At 35.1% G+C, this 18,708-nt stretch overlaps 6 protein-coding genes across 7 annotated transcripts; 4 read left to right on the forward strand and 2 right to left on the reverse strand.

Annotated features, from left to right (window-relative positions):
- Positions 2,581 to 3,024, forward strand: LOC109125539. Its single transcript, XM_019227301.1, is given in 2 exon segments — positions 2,581 to 2,721; positions 2,723 to 3,024. Coding segments are annotated over 2 exon segments (147 nt in total). The 5' UTR covers positions 2,581 to 2,629; the 3' UTR covers positions 2,778 to 3,024.
- Positions 4,882 to 6,630, forward strand: LOC104699588 (OTU domain-containing protein 6B-like). Its single transcript, XM_010414915.2, has 3 exons — positions 4,882 to 4,975; positions 5,368 to 5,471; positions 5,574 to 6,630. The coding sequence occupies exons 2-3, from the start codon at positions 5,377 to 5,379 to the stop codon at positions 6,463 to 6,465; spliced, it is 987 nt and encodes a 328-aa protein (XP_010413217.1). The 5' UTR covers positions 4,882 to 4,975; positions 5,368 to 5,376; the 3' UTR covers positions 6,466 to 6,630.
- LOC104699590 (monothiol glutaredoxin-S6) lies at positions 7,564 to 8,275 on the forward strand. Its single transcript, XM_010414917.2, has one exon. It carries the CDS (start codon positions 7,674 to 7,676, stop codon positions 7,980 to 7,982), a length of 309 nt encoding a protein of 102 aa, XP_010413219.1. The 5' UTR covers positions 7,564 to 7,673; the 3' UTR covers positions 7,983 to 8,275.
- Positions 8,254 to 8,921, reverse strand: LOC104699589. 2 transcript variants are annotated; one of them, XM_010414916.2, is made up of 2 exons: positions 8,814 to 8,921; positions 8,254 to 8,585 (listed from the first exon to the last, which is right to left on the reverse strand). In XM_010414916.2, exons 1-2 carry the CDS (start codon positions 8,861 to 8,863, stop codon positions 8,393 to 8,395), a joined length of 243 nt encoding a protein of 80 aa, XP_010413218.1. In that variant the 5' UTR covers positions 8,864 to 8,921; the 3' UTR covers positions 8,254 to 8,392. The 2 variants fall into 2 exon arrangements, 1 of the variants encoding a protein (XP_010413218.1); XR_753384.2 differs by having other exon boundaries at positions 8,493 to 8,683; positions 8,814 to 8,904.
- Positions 9,126 to 12,037, forward strand: LOC104699591 (peptide chain release factor APG3, chloroplastic-like). The gene is made up of 15 exons (XM_010414918.2): positions 9,126 to 9,359; positions 9,460 to 9,516; positions 9,594 to 9,674; positions 9,755 to 9,812; positions 9,885 to 9,988; positions 10,111 to 10,162; positions 10,268 to 10,317; positions 10,559 to 10,624; positions 10,750 to 10,914; positions 11,015 to 11,087; positions 11,165 to 11,297; positions 11,401 to 11,458; positions 11,557 to 11,604; positions 11,679 to 11,762; positions 11,848 to 12,037. Exons 1-15 carry the CDS (start codon positions 9,201 to 9,203, stop codon positions 11,926 to 11,928), a joined length of 1,269 nt encoding a protein of 422 aa, XP_010413220.1. The 5' UTR covers positions 9,126 to 9,200; the 3' UTR covers positions 11,929 to 12,037.
- On the reverse strand, positions 12,234 to 13,911 carry LOC104699593. Its single transcript, XM_010414919.1, has one exon. The coding sequence runs from the start codon at positions 13,487 to 13,489 to the stop codon at positions 12,323 to 12,325; it is 1,167 nt and encodes a 388-aa protein (XP_010413221.1). The 5' UTR covers positions 13,490 to 13,911; the 3' UTR covers positions 12,234 to 12,322.

Raw genomic sequence — 18,708 nt, forward strand, 5'->3', positions numbered from 1 at the left:
TTTATATTGCATAATATCGAAGAATTGGTACGATAACAGTAAATTAAGCATACGATGGGGGGGGTTATACATTGTAACGATTTCGAATCTTTGTGACAGATAGATGAACACTGTCGCATTACTGAATCCCATGGCAAGTGAGTGAACGCTACGCGTGTATATTGTATATGATTGTATGTGTCCTACACTTTTTATGACAAATAAAGATATATTAAGATCAGCTGTAGTTAATCACGCAGCAATGAAATTAAGTAAGTTTGTTTTGATCTTGTCGACTATACAGAATTTTGAAGAGACCGACGAAAAGCTTATAGAGCAAAGGCATGTCTCTGTCCCTTAAATCATATAGCTTTCGTCGACATGAACGTCAATTAACGGACACGACAAATTAGGAGTGAAGTTTTTCTTTTATTCGCTTGATATATATATTGTGTCACTACAAAAATTACATGTGATTTAACCTTAAACTAACAACATGCATCATGTAAAATGCCAAAATTGTACTTGGTGTTGATTAGCATGATATTCTATTATATATTTTTAAAGAATTAATCTATCTTTTAACATTCGTATTTACATTATTACTTTGTTTAATTTCTCTAATTAATAAATATTTTCCTATGATCATCGTTCAGAGTGAAGCTTATATTTTAAAAGTTTTTCGTTTATTCGCTTTTGATATATTATATATTTCTTCACTAACAAGTTTACCTTTGATTTAACCTTAAACTAACAACATCATGTAAAGTGCCCAAGCTGTACTTTCTCTCGTTTTAAAACAATTTGGCTGACCGGTGTTGGTGTTGAACTGTTGATTAGCAGGATGATATTCTATTTTTTTCAAGAATTAATCTATCTCTTAACATTCATATTTACATTACTACTTTGTTTCTCTAATTAATAAATATTTTCTTATGATTATCGTTCAGTCTTTTTTTTTTAAAAATGATCTGATTAGATATACGGATCGACAAATAATGGACACCACTGTGAAGCCAAATTACTGCGACACTATGTGGGATTGTCAATATATTAACGCCAGATTCCTCCGATACCTCATTAATTATAGGTCAGTGATTGAATCCTTCGGCCAAAAAAAGAAGAATGAATAGCCAAAACGGGATTCGAGCTTTCGGTGATCGATCATATATATCTATCAACTACATGTAATATGTAGTTGAGTATTCCCTTACTTATTGTGCGCCCCTACCACCAACTTGCTTAAAGACTAATATTCGTTGCTCATCACACACTTACACTCATGTTTGATTCTGCTCTTGCCGTCACTCTACAAGGACGTATCTACATACGTGTAGAACGGTCGTCCAATCGCAGGTATGTTCGTAACGTATCATTATTTTCCAAAATGTTTTTTTTTACCCTGACGATATCTTACGTATAGAACAGAATTAACTAACTGCAAAAGTTTGGTTTGTATATGTTTCGTAATTCGTATGTACTCACCAACCAAAATTTTACGATGATTTAAGTGGTCGAAACAAATTTAGAGGAGATTTCTATATATATATCTTGCGTCAACAAATGATGGTTTAATGTGTAAACATTTTTGAAATCGTTCCATCACTCGATAAAATTTGCAATGCAACGTGAATGTTCGCCGACCACATGATTTAGACTTTTAGTTAGAGTTGTTCTATATATGTTCCGATGACTTGTGGGCGGAGCTTTTGAAGTGTATGAGAATCTCTCTTTTTTTTCGATTCACCAAAGATAAGGGATCCTATAGTACTCACATACGTGTATGATTCGTTCTTGATAATCATCCTTTGTCTTGTCACGTCGTCGATCTATCAAATTATCATCCCGATCCTTTGCTATTAGATAAATATATACTCATTCGTTATAGTACGATAACACTAACCTCCATTCAGTAGTGGTATTATTTGAGTTTACTCTTTACGTGCTACACTAATGTTACACTGTGCTTAAAGGTACAACTTGTCTTTTTTTCCGTACAACGTAAGTCAACATACATATACACATCGATACATGTATATAAATTATTATAACATAGCAATCCATGCGAAGGAAGCAAAGCATTTTAATACAACTATGCTCCCTCCCGATTATGTATATTATAAATGCGCTTTTAGCACATCGATTAATTATTGACAGAATACATGTGCATACATATACATATATAGATAGGTGTATACATACATGCACGATAATCGGAAGCTATAACCATATGGCCTTATAGCGTCTTTAAGCATCTACTTGAGCGACCCGTCGACGTGTAACGAGATGACGTCTTTGGCTGATCCGATGTACCTTCCTTCTTTTCTTTCTGTATTGGCTTTCCTGATTTGAAAATATAAAACCGAAATGTTGAGAAGTTTTGGAGTGAATACAGTTGATGCCAAACTTAATAAGCAAAACAGGAATTTTGGATTTCACAAATTCGACCATGACAACTCCCAATCTCATTATTTTCGTTTAAAATGACATCTATCTAATTATAACCAGATTAAAAGCAAAATCAGTAGAAGTCATTTTAAACGAAAATAATGAAAATAATATTTTCAACATGAACCAAATGACTAGATNTAACCATATGGCCTTAGCGTCTTTAAGCATCTGCTTGAGCGAGCCGTCGACGTGGAACGAGATGATGTCTTTGGCTGATCCGATGTACCTTCCTCCAACGAAAACAGCTGGAACCGCCGGGTTTGATGAGCCGAGGGCACGTAGAGCCCGCTCCACCTTCAGGGTCTTTGTCGAGCTCGTGGATCGCCGGACTAGCTCCGAGTTCGTAGAATAGCGTCTTAATGCTATGGCACATACAACATGAGCTCTTTGTGAATATCACCGCCGCTTTCTTCGACGACAAATCTCTTATTCTCTCCATTTGCGATGATCAAGAAAAAGTTGGTGATCACGTGTTGTTTTCTGTGATGAGAAAGGCTTATGTTGTGTTGAACATATGCTTGGATCAGCCGTTATTTATAATGGTTAGTGTGGAAGAATTTAGATTATTTTATTTTGGGCTTTTCTTCCGATAATAAAGATACAATGGACAATATATATATATATATATATATATAAATGTACCCCACACGAGATATATGTTGTAATTGAAGTACCCCACAAACAAAATTAAAATTTCCTAGAAAGAGGTTAAGTTCTTTGTGATATAATTTTGGATAAGAAAAAAATGCTTACCCTTATTATGATTTCGGTGATGGAGGCACTTGTTCCTGTTTAGTTATTTAGTTGATTTTTAATGAAATTATTCTTACAATGGACTTATTATAGTAAGATGGGACTAATTAACGTTATAACTCACAATATATATTATATCAAAAAATTAATTGAGAGACGAGTTATATTACTTTCGGTCCATGGCTGTCTTTGGCAGTAGCATCATGCACGTACCCAAAACATTCATATGTTATTCCTTTTTTTATAGTGGAAACGTGGAAGGTTAACAATCTGCTGTAATGTGGCATGAACAAAAAGGAGATAGTTGATGCGTTTTGTTAATAAATATAATAATGTCATTAACATAATTAATTGTATCTATAATATAAAGTCTAGTTACCTGAAAAAAGATAAAGCCATTACTAGACAAAATCATCTCGTATATGTTGGCACTAAACGTGGACGACAAAAATCTATATGCAATAATAATTGGTAGATAGATGCATGAATTTCGTAATAAAATTAAAATTTTGAAGTGTATGCAAATTAAGAGAAAAAAAAAAAAGAGCAGAGATTTGGTGGTGAGTGGTGACTGTTGCGTCATCTTTGACATGGAGAAAAATCTGAGATAAGAAGTTTATCCAAATCTGACCCCACTCCACAAATCATACATATGTATAATATCTGTGCGTGGGTAATAAGGAATAAATAATTTGACAATGTATAACAAAAAAGTTATATATTCCAGTGCATAAATGATATATGTAAATGTGTGTGTGTAAATGAAGATACTAGCCTGTCCATGTGTCGCCTACTGGTTTTGTTTCACTGTAACCCATTTAGACATATATTCCTTCTTTCTCATATTCTGAAATCGACTATTTTATTGAAATTATTGGGTTGACATTTATGATAAGAACCTTTTACGTTCATTGTTGTACAGTAAACAGTCAAACCATCGGTTCGAAAATCATATGTTTGCCAATCCAATGCGATCCTATTACGTACTATATTGGGTTTGATTGATAACCCATAAATAAGATGGCTAACACATTTTGTTCTTGCCAAATGGGAGTTGCCCCTTTCCTAGTGTTTTATGGCCAAATATGCTTAGGCAACCAAAACTACAGTTTCAGTTTAAGACACTCACTCTCCTCCACTAGGCCATCCGAGCATCGATCTTCAAACAAAACATACGAACATTTTTCGTATTTATATATTTTAATCTTATTTTAATTTACTATAAATATAGATATATATTCTTATAAATATCCTCACCTATGTAAATATAGTAGGTTAGATTTTAATATTTCCAGTTGTCGGAAAACCAAAACTACGTGGCCCCTCATGCAAGTTTTTGATATTTGTTATTTTAGGTCACCCTCACATCTCGGCCGTCCATATGGATTCGTTTTATCGATTGATTCTTTTTAACTTTCTCTTCTTTTTTGTTGTAATAACCATAAGCGTTGACAGAATAACATATCGGCGTCTCTACTTGCCAAAGATTTTAGGTTCCAAACTGATTCGATAAGCCTCTAATAACACGACGATAAATAATTATATTTTTCTTCTTTTTTCGAAAATTCTATAAAAACCTTCTAACCGACAGGGAGGGTTCTGTGGATTAAGAAAGCCCATGAGGCTCGCTTTGATAAGGCCTTTTGACCCATAATTTGCGTCCATCCTTAACATTAGCCCATTTTCCTTTTTATTCTTGTTTTTTTTTTAGTTTTAATGCTTTTGTCGCCTGAGAACCGTAAACCCTAAATTACACTAAGCTTCTTGATTCTTCTCTTCCTACGATCAAAAGGTATGAACTCGGAACCTTTCTCTCGCGTTCTCATTATTTGATATAGTCGATCCCTTTTTTTAATTCAACGCACGCTCTAGCTTTTCTCTCATAGATAGAATGACATAAAGTTTGGTTTTTTACATTTTTTTTGGTTCTGGGTTATGTTTTTAGTGTTAGGTCTCAGTGAATTTGGTGGAATACTTCTTAAGTAGTTGGGGGGTTTTGGTCTTGTCTCCAGAGTTATTATGTTCTTTGGATTGAATTTGTCTGCAGTCTAAACCAAATTACGTCTGGTTAGATAATTGGGTTTGTGGGGTTGACTGTCACTTGTTCACTTGCTCTTTCTCTGAAGGTTCTTGGTATCTCTATTATCTTGACATTGTAGCTTATTTATATATATATACATATAGGCTTCTCATATGGCAGACAGTAATACATCTGGAGATAATGTATCCGAAGAAACACCCTTGGATGCTTCGCATGAAACTGTTGATGAGATGCTTGCTCGGCACAGGTACTGTTGTTTGGAAAATTGACAATGCTTCTTGCTTTTTCAAGTTTATATTATTAAACAGTATGAGTGATTGATGCTAATTCATGATGTTGTCTCTTGCAGGCAAGAAATAAAACAACTACAGAACAAGGAGACAGAGCTGAAAAAGGCAGCTGCTAAAGGAAGCAAAGCTGAACAAAAGGCTAAGAAGAAGCAAGTCGAAGAAGACATATCGAAGCTCTCCACAAAGCTCAAGGAGAAACAGTTGAAAGAGCTCGGCTCACAAGGTTTTAGCAGCAGCAGCAGCAGTAGCAGCATTGCCAAGGACGAAACTAGTGAGAAAAAAGGAGACATGGACACTCTAGTGAGAGCTATTGCCGGAGTCTCAGTCACTGCTCAACAAGAGCACTCAAAGCCCAGCAAGAGCGTGAAGAGGCGCGAGAAACGGGCTAAAGAAGAAGCAGACAGAGAGCAGAGAATCAAAGAGGAGCAAAGCCATGTAACAAGTGATCGTATGATTGAGAACCAAAAGCTTGAGAAGAAGCTCAAACCATTGGGACTAACGATCAGTGAGATAAAACCAGACGGGCATTGCCTTTACCGGGCTGTTGAGAATCAGCTTGCCACTCGCTCAGGCGGTGCATCTCCCTACTCTTACCAGAAGCTAAGAGAAATGGCTGCTTCCTACATGAGAGACCACAAACCCGATTTTCTCCCGTTTTTCTTGTCAGAAACTGTGTCTGAGTCCGAGGGATCTGCTGAAGAGCGGTTTGAGAAATACTGCAGAGAAGTCGAGTCAACCGCGGCTTGGGGAGGGCAGTTGGAGCTTGGAGCGTTAACACATTGTTTGAGGAAACACATAATGGTGTTTTCCGGATCGTTTCCAGATGTTGTAATGGGCAAAGAGTATAAATCCAGTGATGACTCGAGTCTGATGTTATCGTATCACAGGCATGCTTTTGGTCTCGGGGAGCATTACAACTCCGTCGTGCCCATCCCCAACATCACGGGATGATGGACTTTTTTTATCTCAAGCTTTTAAGAAAAATACTTTTGTATCAAAAGTTTTACTGAAAATTCATTCTTCGTTAAGTGTTTGTTGGATTTGAGAAAAACAATCTGTAACTGGAAGTTTTCCTTTGGTACAAGGGCGAAGCATAATCTATTATCTTCTACACTACAGTTGCAGGTTTTTAGATTACGTAGCATTGTACGGAGAAAATGACACTGAAGAAAACATATGATGACCTTTGAACAATTTTGCGAGCCAATTTTTGGCAGACAGTTCTAGAGATCTGAAAAGGGAATGTAAGGTACACAAGTTGAAGAATCTATGCTTATTATCACCCATAAATTTGCTATTTCAATCATGGTGAAAAAATGGACACATGGCCTTATCACGAATCTGCCAAAGATTCTTTCATTTCTGTAGATTTCCAAATCTGGTGTCAGAATCATGCTTTCAAAACGCAAGGAACAACAAAAGACTCTTTAAGAGTTACTTAACCAACTCTCACATTTTAGATATGTTGTGTGATTCAAACATGAAAAATGGTTATCACAATAGAGTAATAAAGCTAAAAGCAAGAACTGTGTTTGATATCACTCACTTGCTCTCTAGACTCCAGGTCATACTAGCAGAAAAGCAGCTCAAAGACGAGCCTTTTTCTTTGTTTTTCTTGCTTTCCGTTTCTTTAGAGCCTGAAACTTGTGGGGAATCTATTGTTGCTTGAAAAGATAGGCATCTAACTGGATAAACCATAATCCAATCTTCACCTCAGTGGATGCATCAAAAGCAAAAAGATAGTATTGCAAAAAAAAAAAAAGCACTATAGATTGTACATGATCACACTGTTGCATACCTCCCTGGATCCGTGGATCGTGGATCACTACAAACCATATGACAAGGATATTTCCGTAATTAGGAAAAAAAAAGTGTACATGAACTGTATATGCAACTTGGTCCTGATATCAAAATCGAAAGAATCTATGTTCATGCAGTTTTTAGAGAACGCCAAAGGACACATCACTAGTAGGGAAGTAAAGTAGTGACAAAGATCTGATTCATGCAATCTTACCATCCTCTACATATCCAACTCTATAAATAGGCTTACTTTGTAATAGCATCAAAGCAAAAAAACAAACATAAGGATCCTTTAGTTCTCTCTCACACACAGTCACACTTAAGTCCTTACATTTGTATCACCATTACTATACATCAAAATGGAAAGCGTCAAAAGTTTAGTTGCAGACAAACCAGTGGTGATCTTCAGCAAAAGCTCTTGCTGCATGAGCCACTCAATTCAAACACTGATCTCAGGGTTTGGGGCGAAGATGACAGTCTACGAGCTAGATCAATTCTCAAACGGTCAGGAAATCGAGAAGGCATTAGTACAGATGGGGTGTAAGCCCAGTGTACCAGCTGTGTTCATAGGACAACAGTTAATTGGTGGTGCTAACCAGGTAATGACTCTCCAAGTCAAGAACCAACTAGCAGCGTTGCTAAGAAGAGCCGGAGCCATATGGGTGTAACAGAAGGCAAGAAAGTTCCAAATGCAAACTAGGATAGAATAAGATATATAGTTGTTTTTGCCTCTTCTTTGTTTTTGTTTTCTTCTGAGTCGGGTTTCGAGTTTCTACAATGCACGGATATGTTTTCAACAAGTGCAACTCTGTAGTTACACAACCCTTGTACTAAGATCAAGAACTTGTACTCTCAGTTACTTATACTTGTTATAACAATCTATGTAAGCACTTACGAGCAATAAAAAAACAATCTATGTAAGCACTTACGAGCAATAAAAAGAGAAAGATTTGCTTTTGCATTGATTCTATAAAGATTGTTCAACAAGAAGAAAGGCCTTTTTTATTCATCATCAGCCAAGAAAAAGAAAAAACAAACAGAAGTAAAGATTTTAACTCACTTCTTCTGTTCTTCATCTTCACTTATAAATGTAATCTTTTAAAAGGCCATTCGCATGCTCTACCTCGGAATGTCTTCTCCAACTATCAACAGCTCTAGATACTGTAGCTTTTGCCTCCCGAATCTCTTGAGCCGAGAACTTGTGCTCTATGATTCCCAAAGGTCCAGGTCGAAGAACATTGATCACAGTTTCAGCTTCTTTCTCAAGTTGCCTGTTGTAATATAAAACCTTAGTGTATTTCACCATAATAAACACACACACACAAATATAGATCTTTCCTTGTAGAAAGCATTACCCCAAAGTTGTAATCTAAACGAAAAATAAACCTAAAATTATTTCTGATAGAAATTAAAATATCCAAATCGTCAATTCCGACGAGATACACAGATAGAAATCTAATAGTACAAAAAGGAAGAGAAGAGAAAACAAATGGAGGAACCTGAAGATCCCGGAGAAGGGTAATGCTCTAGCGATCCTGTAGATCGACATCGTCGCCGGGAAAAAAAAACGAAATTGAGGGCCTGACCACCGACTTAACAGAAACTAAACTGGAATCGATTACCTCCGGACGTTTCAGAAGGTTTCCATTGGGCCAAGTGAAACTGAGAATGAGAATTAGGGCTTCAAGGCCCTGTAAACCAAAAGGGTTTCTACTTTTGTAATATATGGGCTTAAAGGCTCAATAAGTAAAAGGGTTTCTACTGTGGTGGTGAGGATGGTTTAGTACTAGCAGCCAAACACGTCTCTCATCATCTAAAAGGCTTTTCCTTTTTCTTATCCGGCGGCAACTCCCGCGCCACTCGTCTTCTTCCACCTCTCTAGAACAATGAATAGCTCGATGACGACGAATCCTACGGCTCGAGCCTTTCCTCATCATCATTCTTTACCTTTCACTTTGCGTTCGAGGCAGTCACCGGCAGGAGTATGTTTAGCCTTGTGGCCGCCTTCTCCGTCTCGCAGGACTCAGCGACTCGTCTGTATGGCCGTAAGTGATTCTTAACTCCCATCCCATGATTCCCATTGTTCGTTTTTTTTTTTGTCAAAGTCTGTTAATTGTTCGATGATTTGTCTATTGGGAATTTTAGGAACCTTACCTCATTAGGAAAATGGAGTCTGTTGAGAAGACATGGCAGGAGTTGTCGGTATGTTCTTACACTTCTTGTATTAATAATGAGTGTTTTTTTTGTTCATCATCTTATGGGTTTTGAATTAATTTTAGGTGAAACTAGCCGACCCAGATGTTGTTTCGAATCAATCTGAGTACCAAAAACTGGCACAGTCCATGTCCGAGCTTGATGAGGTATTTGCACTTTCTTTTAGTTGTTCAAAATTGCATATTTTTTTCCTAGGGTTTCTTGAAATTGACTACTTTAATTGTAGGTTGTATCAGTCTTCAGGAGATTCAAGGACTGTGAGAAGCAGTTATTAGAAAGCAAAGGTATCTTCTTCAAGTCTTCTCCTTTTGATTTTGTATACCAGGAAGCTTGTTTTGATTGGTTTATTGCTTCAGTTTTGGCGAAAGAGGCTGGGGATGATGAAGATATGGCTGAAATGATAGGAAGTGAAATCGACTCTCTTTCTAAAGAAATTGAGGAGCTTGAAAAACAACTTAAGGTTTATACCCTTGTCCTTCAGCATCTTAAACTAGGCAATGCTCTTGGACTTGGTTCCATAGCTTATTTATTTGGCAGCTGATTCGGATCCTTAAGGTGTGTCCTTGTGTTTGCTTGTGTCAGGTGTTACTTCTTCCTTCCGATCCTCTTGATGCCAGAAACATATTGCTCGAAGGTAACTGACTAACTCTATCTTGACAAGTAGTATTATTTGTAAAACTGCCTTTTGCTCGCACTTCCCTCCATTTTTATACTTATCGACTTCTGGACGAGTCTGCAGTTAGAGCAGGAACTGGTGGCGATGAAGCTGCAATTTGGACTGGTGACCTTGTAGGTACATGCTTTCCTTTATTTTATATCTTCTGCCCTTCATCTGATTTTAATGTCTTCTGATAGGGAATGCCTAGAATTTAACGCAACCTGATGGTAGTTCACCATTTTATTTCAACCCTATTTCAAAAAAAATGTGATTGTTCCTATATTTCATGGCTGTGAGGTGCAAGTGCAATAAATGAAAACTTAGAGATTCTACAGTGAATCAATCTACTTTGCATTATTCTTTTGCTTGCAGGTGCGGATGTATCAGAGGTACAGCGAGCGCAGCTCTTGGAAGTATTCAATGGTTTCATGCTCGGAGGTAAGATGCTCTTTGGTTTTCTTTTGGCATTTTAAGGAGTGTGTTATGAAAAATTGCAGTAGAGCATAACAACTTAGAGACATCTTACTCACACATACAGCTTTTGATCTTCTTACTTTTATAAGGCTGAACATGGGGGTTACAAGACGTGTGTGATGGAGATTAAAGGAAATCGTGTCTATAGCAAGCTCAAATATGAATCTGGTGTTCATCGAGTCCAGCGTGTTCCTCAAACAGAAACACAGGGTCGTGTACACACTTCTACAGCAACTGTAGCTATCATGCCAGAGGTAAACTAGCTTTCACATGTTGCATTTTTCGATATTCTGATTGAAACTTGGTGACCAGTCCAAAACTGTCATCTCTGCTTTGTTTCTCTTGTTATTATAGGCTGATGAAGTGGAAGTGGTGATTGACCCAAAGGACATTGAACTTACATCTGCAAGATCTGGCGGCGCTGGAGGTTATGCTAAAGACATTCACTTTCTGTTTCTCTTACATTTCTTTTGCTAATAATACTGAAAAGAGGTCTTGGTACAGGGCAAAATGTGAACAAGGTGGAGACGGCTATAGATCTATTCCACAAACCATCAGGTATACGCATTTTCTGTACAGAAGAAAGGACTCAGATTAGGAACAAGGCTCGTGCTTTCCAGCTTCTGCGAGCAAAACTGTAAGCAACGTTCAAGGAGCAATCTCTCTGCTCTTCTTCTTCTTCCTCTATCAATTCCCACTTTAGTCTTTTATTGTTGATACATTATATTTCTATATATTAGGTATGAAATCAAAGTAAGGGAACAACAAGAGAAGATAAGGAATGAAAGGAAATCTCAGGTCCACTTCATTTTACTATTCCCAGAGTCCATCTAAACTCAAGTTGATCATCGAATATTTCATCTTATTCTGCTCTATGTCAATTCTTGTGGAATCAGGTTGGGACTGGAGCTCGTTCAGAAAAGATAAGAACATACAATTATAAGGTAATACACGGATTCAGAGCCTTGCTTTAAAACATGATGAATTCTGTTTTGCTTATGATGTCTGAAAATTACAGGACAGTAGAGTGACTGATCATAGGCTAAAGATGAACTTTGCGCTTCCAACATTTCTTGACGGTGCTTTAGAGGACGCAGTGCAGGTCCTAAACCTTAAACTTTTATGTTACCTTTATAGTAGTTAATGTTGCGGACCTTAAAGAAGGTTTTGTATAATTCTTATTGCAGGCTTGTGCTGCTTTGGAACAAAAGGAACTCATGGAAGAACTCTCCGAGTCTGTAGCTGCTTCTTCTCCTACTTATGGATAAATCCTGAAACTATACTCAAATGAAACTTTGTACACACATCATAATTAATATTTTTGTTTATTTATATGTATCCTTACAAATTAAATGATTCTATGAACAATTAGCTGTACTGGTGGGCATAACTAGACCAAACCCAGACCGAGTTGGACAAACCATTCTAAAAACAAGAATTTCTAAAGTTATTACTTTTGCCGGAAACACAGTTTACAATTGTTCGGCATGTATTGACATTAATCTGAAAACTGAAGAGAACTAGCTCTTTGGTTGTCTACAACAAACTGTCTTCAAAACTTTAAGCATTGGGGTCATTATAAACTAAAAATGATGACATGAGAAACATTATGATTTTGACAGCATCAATCAAAAACAGATGACAATAATGTCATAATTCACATTAGAAGGAAACCTGCTGAAATTTCCGAACATACTTATCGACGAACACACAATCTTTAATTTTAAGAATCTGGAAATAGTTCAAATCTTCTTTCTTGACAAACCCTTTAGACAGAAGCTCAGAGATCACAACGTTCCTTGGTTTGATTCTCTTCTCCAAGCTCAGACCCAAAAGAAAAGGTTGCATAGCAATGGCACCAGGCGGGAGACCCACATTGTTAATGAGGTAATCCATGGTTCCCGTTATCTTCTCATCCGATATCCTCACACAATTTGGGAATCTCATGAGTGCCGCCACGCAATCGTCTTTGGACCAACCAAACTGTTTGTACAGTCCAAACTTGTGTTCCACAGCGAACTCACTAACATGAAAAAAAACCAACATAGCATGAACGAAATACATCTTTTTGGGGTCGAAACCAAAGTCGCGAACTCTGTTTAGGACCTCGTTGAACTTTCTCTCGGAGCAGAAGAACACGAGTGGACCATTTTGGACCAGTCTCTTGATGCTTTGGTCCCGGACTCCAAGATCCCGACAGAGGGATAGCCGCGTAGCCAAGTACTTGGCAGTGTCCAATGTGAAAATCCAATAACCACGTCTCAAGCATTTAAGTACATTTTCTTGCTCGCCGAGTATGCTCATGAGGGAATCATAGCAAGGGATCAGCCTCTTGGTCAAACTAAGGGACAGCGTTGTGGGACAATTTGAGATCAGTTTCGCCGTATCAGAGCTCGAAAACCCGATTGAACGGAAAAACATGAGCTTTGGTAAGAGCACAACCTCTGGATTCACTATCAGAATACTGGGGAATGAATTGACAACCCTAATGATCTGCTCATTGGTGAAGCCAGTTTTCTTGAGCAGTGTGAGTACAGAGTCTGGTCTTTCTGAAGATGACAACTTTACGAATCTGGACTTTGACTTGGCAGATTCCAATGACAACCCGCATGAGTTCACGAGATATGAGACAGTAAACGACTTTAACCATGGTCTCTTCTCTTTGGCAACCTCATCTGTTTCCCCTCCTTCTGATACTGAACACAGTGTTCTTCTTCTCAGTAGAAACCGAGTGAGAAATTTCGAAACGGACACAGAGTCTCCGGAATTAAACGGACGCGAAGAAGATATCAGACAAAACCGTCGGCAGTATAACAACAAGTTTGACATGATACATAAAAACCCTAAATCCTAAAACCTCTCTTCCAAATCTCTGTCTATAAAATCGAATGTGATAGCAACAAGCGCCAGGGATTTTTTAGGATACACCAAAATCACGACCAAAACTGATGATAAAATCCTAAAGAAAAAAAAAAACAGATCCGTTTTCTAAGCCCAAATGCATTTGGTTCTGGAAACAAGGAAAAGAAGAGGCTCACGGAGATGTTGATATTGCAACAGTAGATTTATCCCGTTAAGAAAATCTCGCTGGCGTTCGTTAAGCCCAAGTCCTGGCTGGCCTCGTGCGGCTTTAAAATCTTTCGCTGTGTTTTGGTAAGCTCTCACTCGGGCCTTTGTTGGGTTTGGGAGGAGGAAGATGAATCAGATTGATAAGCAAATTATCATTCCGCCCCTCAGTATATTGAGTGGAACAAAAAAAAAAAAATTGGAACAATTATGTAATATGAAGAGTTGAAGACAATACTATGAAACTAATATAGGAAGTGGTCCATTGTGGAAATTAGAAGAGCTCGGTTGTAAAAGGGCTAAAGGCTGACATGTTGATCCTCTGTTTTCATTTTTCAGCATCTTGTGTGTTTATATTTTGGTATTACTGTATTGCTTAAGTAATTTCTTATTAAAGTAATGTTTTTACTTTTATTTTTCTTTACCAGAACATTTTTTCTTTAATTACTGTATTTGATAAGAACAATGTTAAATATAAGAAAATAGTAACAGACAGAAAGAAAAAAAAAAGAAGACACATGTCTTAGCGAAGTTGGTGAACAATAAAGAGATGTGTTCGAGAGCGTGAGAGCACGCATTTAACGTGTTTGACTCTTAACGTAGAGAGATATGTCTTTGACTTTGATATGAGAATTGTTCACTGTGTGGACGAAATTACCCATTTACCGACTCGTCTGCATTACTATTTTTGGTCCTTATCCTGTTATCCACACGAACGATGGGGTAATTTCGTCAGTTTTTTGTCCTCAAGCTTGACTCATCCCCACTTGTTGTTACTTGCGTTACCTTACCTATATGGTTGAGTATGAAAACTATATTATCGTGTTGAAGCCAAAACTGCTTTATACAATTTACATTTTAAATGATATCTTTTACTTACAATGCGTAGATGCATATTCAGTATAGAGGCGATCTTATATATTATGTGTTATAAGTACGATGTACTTCCAACTTCATAGCACGTGGCATTTCCGTATATACCCAAGCTTCGCCGCTGAGTAGTGCAACCACTTTCTTCCGCGTCAAAGGAGAACCCTGTTTTTGTAGATAGTAGTTTTGTCTCTTCACGTTTTTGTTTGTTTGTTGGCAACAGTCTCATCTATACGTTTAATTTTCTGTCTTCAGCTCTTCATTTCTTTATAGTAGTTTTTTAGTTTTATCTCCTAAATTATTAAACGAAGCAATCAGCCATCTTTAAAGAGTGAGTGTACCGATAAGTGATAAGTCGCCTCCCTCGTATCATCATCACAATATGAAATTCGCCCCTATTTAATGGATTACAGAAGAACCTAATGCTTTACTTTTATTTAGTATGTGAGAGATTTGCACATTTTCTCGAAGCCATTCAGAAATTAAACCATCACAATCAACGAATTAAACCATTATGTAACACAACTTAATTAATCAATAAATTTACCGTAATTATAAATTTAGATTGACACGAATATTTTTTAATTATTTATACGAAGAAACAGAAATTAAAGATCCGTTTCCCATTTTCGAAACGTTTCAAAAACGGAAACTTGTGAAAAATATGGAAACAAAACACGAAAACACAATTCCTTTAAATTTATGTTTGAAAACATGATGGAAATTCTATTTCATTTTTGGAAACACAACCAAAAAAAAATTTTAGTTTAGAAACTTAATAAATAAATAATTTAGAAATATATATTCATGATACATATAAATATATAATATTATTAGTGTTTTAATTAAACTATTTAATATTTATGTTTTGAATTTGTGTTGTTTCAAATATTCCTTTTAATACAGTTTTTATGTTTGGTGCTTTATTATATATATATATATAACGACAAGTAATATGAAACATAAAATGATAAGTAATATAAAATAATAACTTAATTCTGACAACCAAAAAAACCAGAGAAAGTAATATAAATTAGGAATTTGGACATCGTTTCTTATTTTTGTTCTAGTAATTTCATGGACATATCTAAATCGATCAAACATCCTTAAATCATCACTGTAGGTCCAACAAATACAATCTTTGAATTGAACCATAAATATATATCATTAGTTTCACGTACGTATGTTTGATTCCACAACTATATTAGTGAAAAAAAATGTGTAAGGCAAAGAAAATTAACAGTTAAAAAACAAGGCACCATAAATCTCTCTTTCACGCGCCTTTTCACATTTCAGACAACCAGCAAAAAGCTAGTATAGATATTTGATCTCATAAACTAAAAAGGACAATGAAAGTGAAAGATCAGTTTATTTTCCATCATATTTTTGACAATATCTATATATACATTTTGCAAGTACATTTAGCAAATAAATCCTGAACTTACCACCTATTTACAAGACTGCCATTGTATTTAATATTTTTAATTTATAATTTATTATTTGTTAAATTAGGTTTCAAACAAAATCAGTGTAATATACGATTCTCTTCCAAAATTTTTGCTCTCTTTAATTACGAATTTCTTTCTATATATGATTTATATATATGGCAATCAATCTTTATTACTCTTCTTATTTCTTCTAATTAGATCTTCCCATATATTGCTAAGACTCGGTGTGAAACAAACAATCGACATTAATTTACTTTCGAAATATCTGCAAAAAAGGAAACCAATATTAGATCTTTCCATATATTGCTAAGAGTCGGTTTCAAATTCTGTTTTATTCTTTTTTTGGAAATTGTAATATATTGTCAAAATAAACGTTACTAGCATATTCTATTATATATGTTTAAACCAATTAATTTTGTTTCAAAAATTTTATTTGGTGAAGATTTTTTTCAACTTCGTCATCAAGATTTTCGTTCCCTCTCAAAATACTATAAATAAGACTCAACATCTAAACTCACTAAACACGATAAACACTTCCTCTATAGCAAAAGCAAGCAAAATTTAATTACTCTAATGGCAATATTTTATCATCTTCGTTTGAAGTATATTTTATCGTCTATAATATTGTTTTGTTAATCTATGTTAATTTATGATAATTTTTGTTTTTAGTTCTAATTTTTATGTTTGAGTAGCAATCGAGTTATAAAGATCATGTATCCACCTAATTATGCTTTCTTAATCCTAAAGTTTGTTACTATCAGGGATAAATGAGGTACTAACCATTTTCATGTGTCCTATATGAAATCGAACGTTGCTTCTTCATTTAACGCTCCAATCTGAATTATTAATTTAGAAGTTATCACTTGTGATAATGTTTTGCTCCCGCTTGAGAACATATTATTAATCTCTTCTTGAACTAACTTTCAAACTCTGTAATTATATTAATCATTGATGGTAGTAATTGTCCATCTTCATAACAAGATTATATATTAAAGCAAGTGGTAATATTATTTATAACAAGATTATATATTATAACAAAAACGTAAAGTAAGACTCTATGTAAAGTAATGTACACCAACGTAAACATATAATTAGATGGTTCATTTGTTTTACCAGATCCTATAGTGTATAATTTCATGTTTCAAATGCATTTACTAAATTAAATTGTTTATCATCCAAAAAAAACGACTTACTTTCTCAAATTTAGACTTTAGTTAAAATATTTACGCAAACAGTCATTATTATTAACTAACCATTCTAACTATAGCATGCTGAGGATGATGATTGGCTGCGTCTACTTAGTTTGTTGTTAAGGGTCACCTACACAACGACAACATTTTATTAACATAGTTACTAGCCATGTCTCCTTAGCTTGGAAATATGTGGTGCACTTTATTTTGTTGTGATTTAACGGGTCACCTACGAATAAAAATCATTTATTTACATAGATATGAGTCATTATCATGTTTATTTATTTACAAATCAGCCCCAATTTTAAAAATGTGTGTTTTTTAAAAATGCAATCTTTGTTCCCAAAATTCGTCTATTACAGAGTATATGAGACAAATAAAAATTTATAATACGAATATACTCATATTTTTGGCAACAAAGGTGTCGGAAAAGGAGTCGCCGAGAGTAGAAACCGAGACTCGCCGGGGCTTCGTCGGATTTTACCAAAACTAACAACTCTTCGTCTAATATTTTTTTTTACTGACAGAACATAACCATCATCGTATTTACTTAAACAAATCAGAAATATGACTTCTTCATTACAATGATGCTCTTTATTTGCTAATTAAAACTTATTCTGACGTTTAAATCATTTTCAAAATATTAAAATTTTAAAATAATAGGTTACAAATTACTTATATATCAATTTATGGATTAAATCTTTAAAAATACAATAAATTAAATTATTTAACTTTAAAAATAAATCAGGTATTCGTAAAAATGTAACATGTAAAAGTAAAATTTATCTCGTGGGTTACTAAAGTAATTTAAGTAAATACTAAATTAAATGCTTATGCCAAAAAATTGTTTTAAATAAATTTTAGTTCTAAATATCATCTGACGGATTATATAGCAGGACAAATTTGGGTTGATATAAATATAAATTAAAATATTATTAATTCGGTGTTCATCATATCATTATTTTATTAATATCATCTATATTAGAATATTAAATTTTTTAATTAAATTACGATTATGTAAAAAACAAATATCATGCAATATATCACGAATTAACCCTGAAATTAACAATCTAAATACAATTATACAATCTCAAACACTAAAAAAAATCAACAAACAATTATAACTTAAAATTTTAAATTTTTATTTTAAGAAAAAATTGCCCCGCGGTATACCGTGGGTGAAAATCTAGTCATATACTATATTTTAAATATTTCTTACATTGTTACTTTGATTAAGTTTGTTACACGTAGAGAAGAAAAAATGGAAACATAATAAATAAAAATAAATAAAAGAATAGGGGAAAAAATAATAAACCGCGGCTGCCCTATAACAAAAACCCGGGAGATTCTTCTTACGTTTTTGTTTTTTTTGGTTGGGTTGGGTTTGGATTAGGGCTGGGGGTTGCTTAATTGATTTTACCCAGCGACAAAGAGAGATCGATACTCTCTTATTTTTTATTTTGTGATCCTTTGG

The sequence above is a fragment of the Camelina sativa genome, chromosome 7 (assembly GCF_000633955.1).
Source record: "Camelina sativa cultivar DH55 chromosome 7, Cs, whole genome shotgun sequence".
In the NCBI taxonomy this organism is placed as follows: domain Eukaryota; kingdom Viridiplantae; phylum Streptophyta; class Magnoliopsida; order Brassicales; family Brassicaceae; genus Camelina; species Camelina sativa.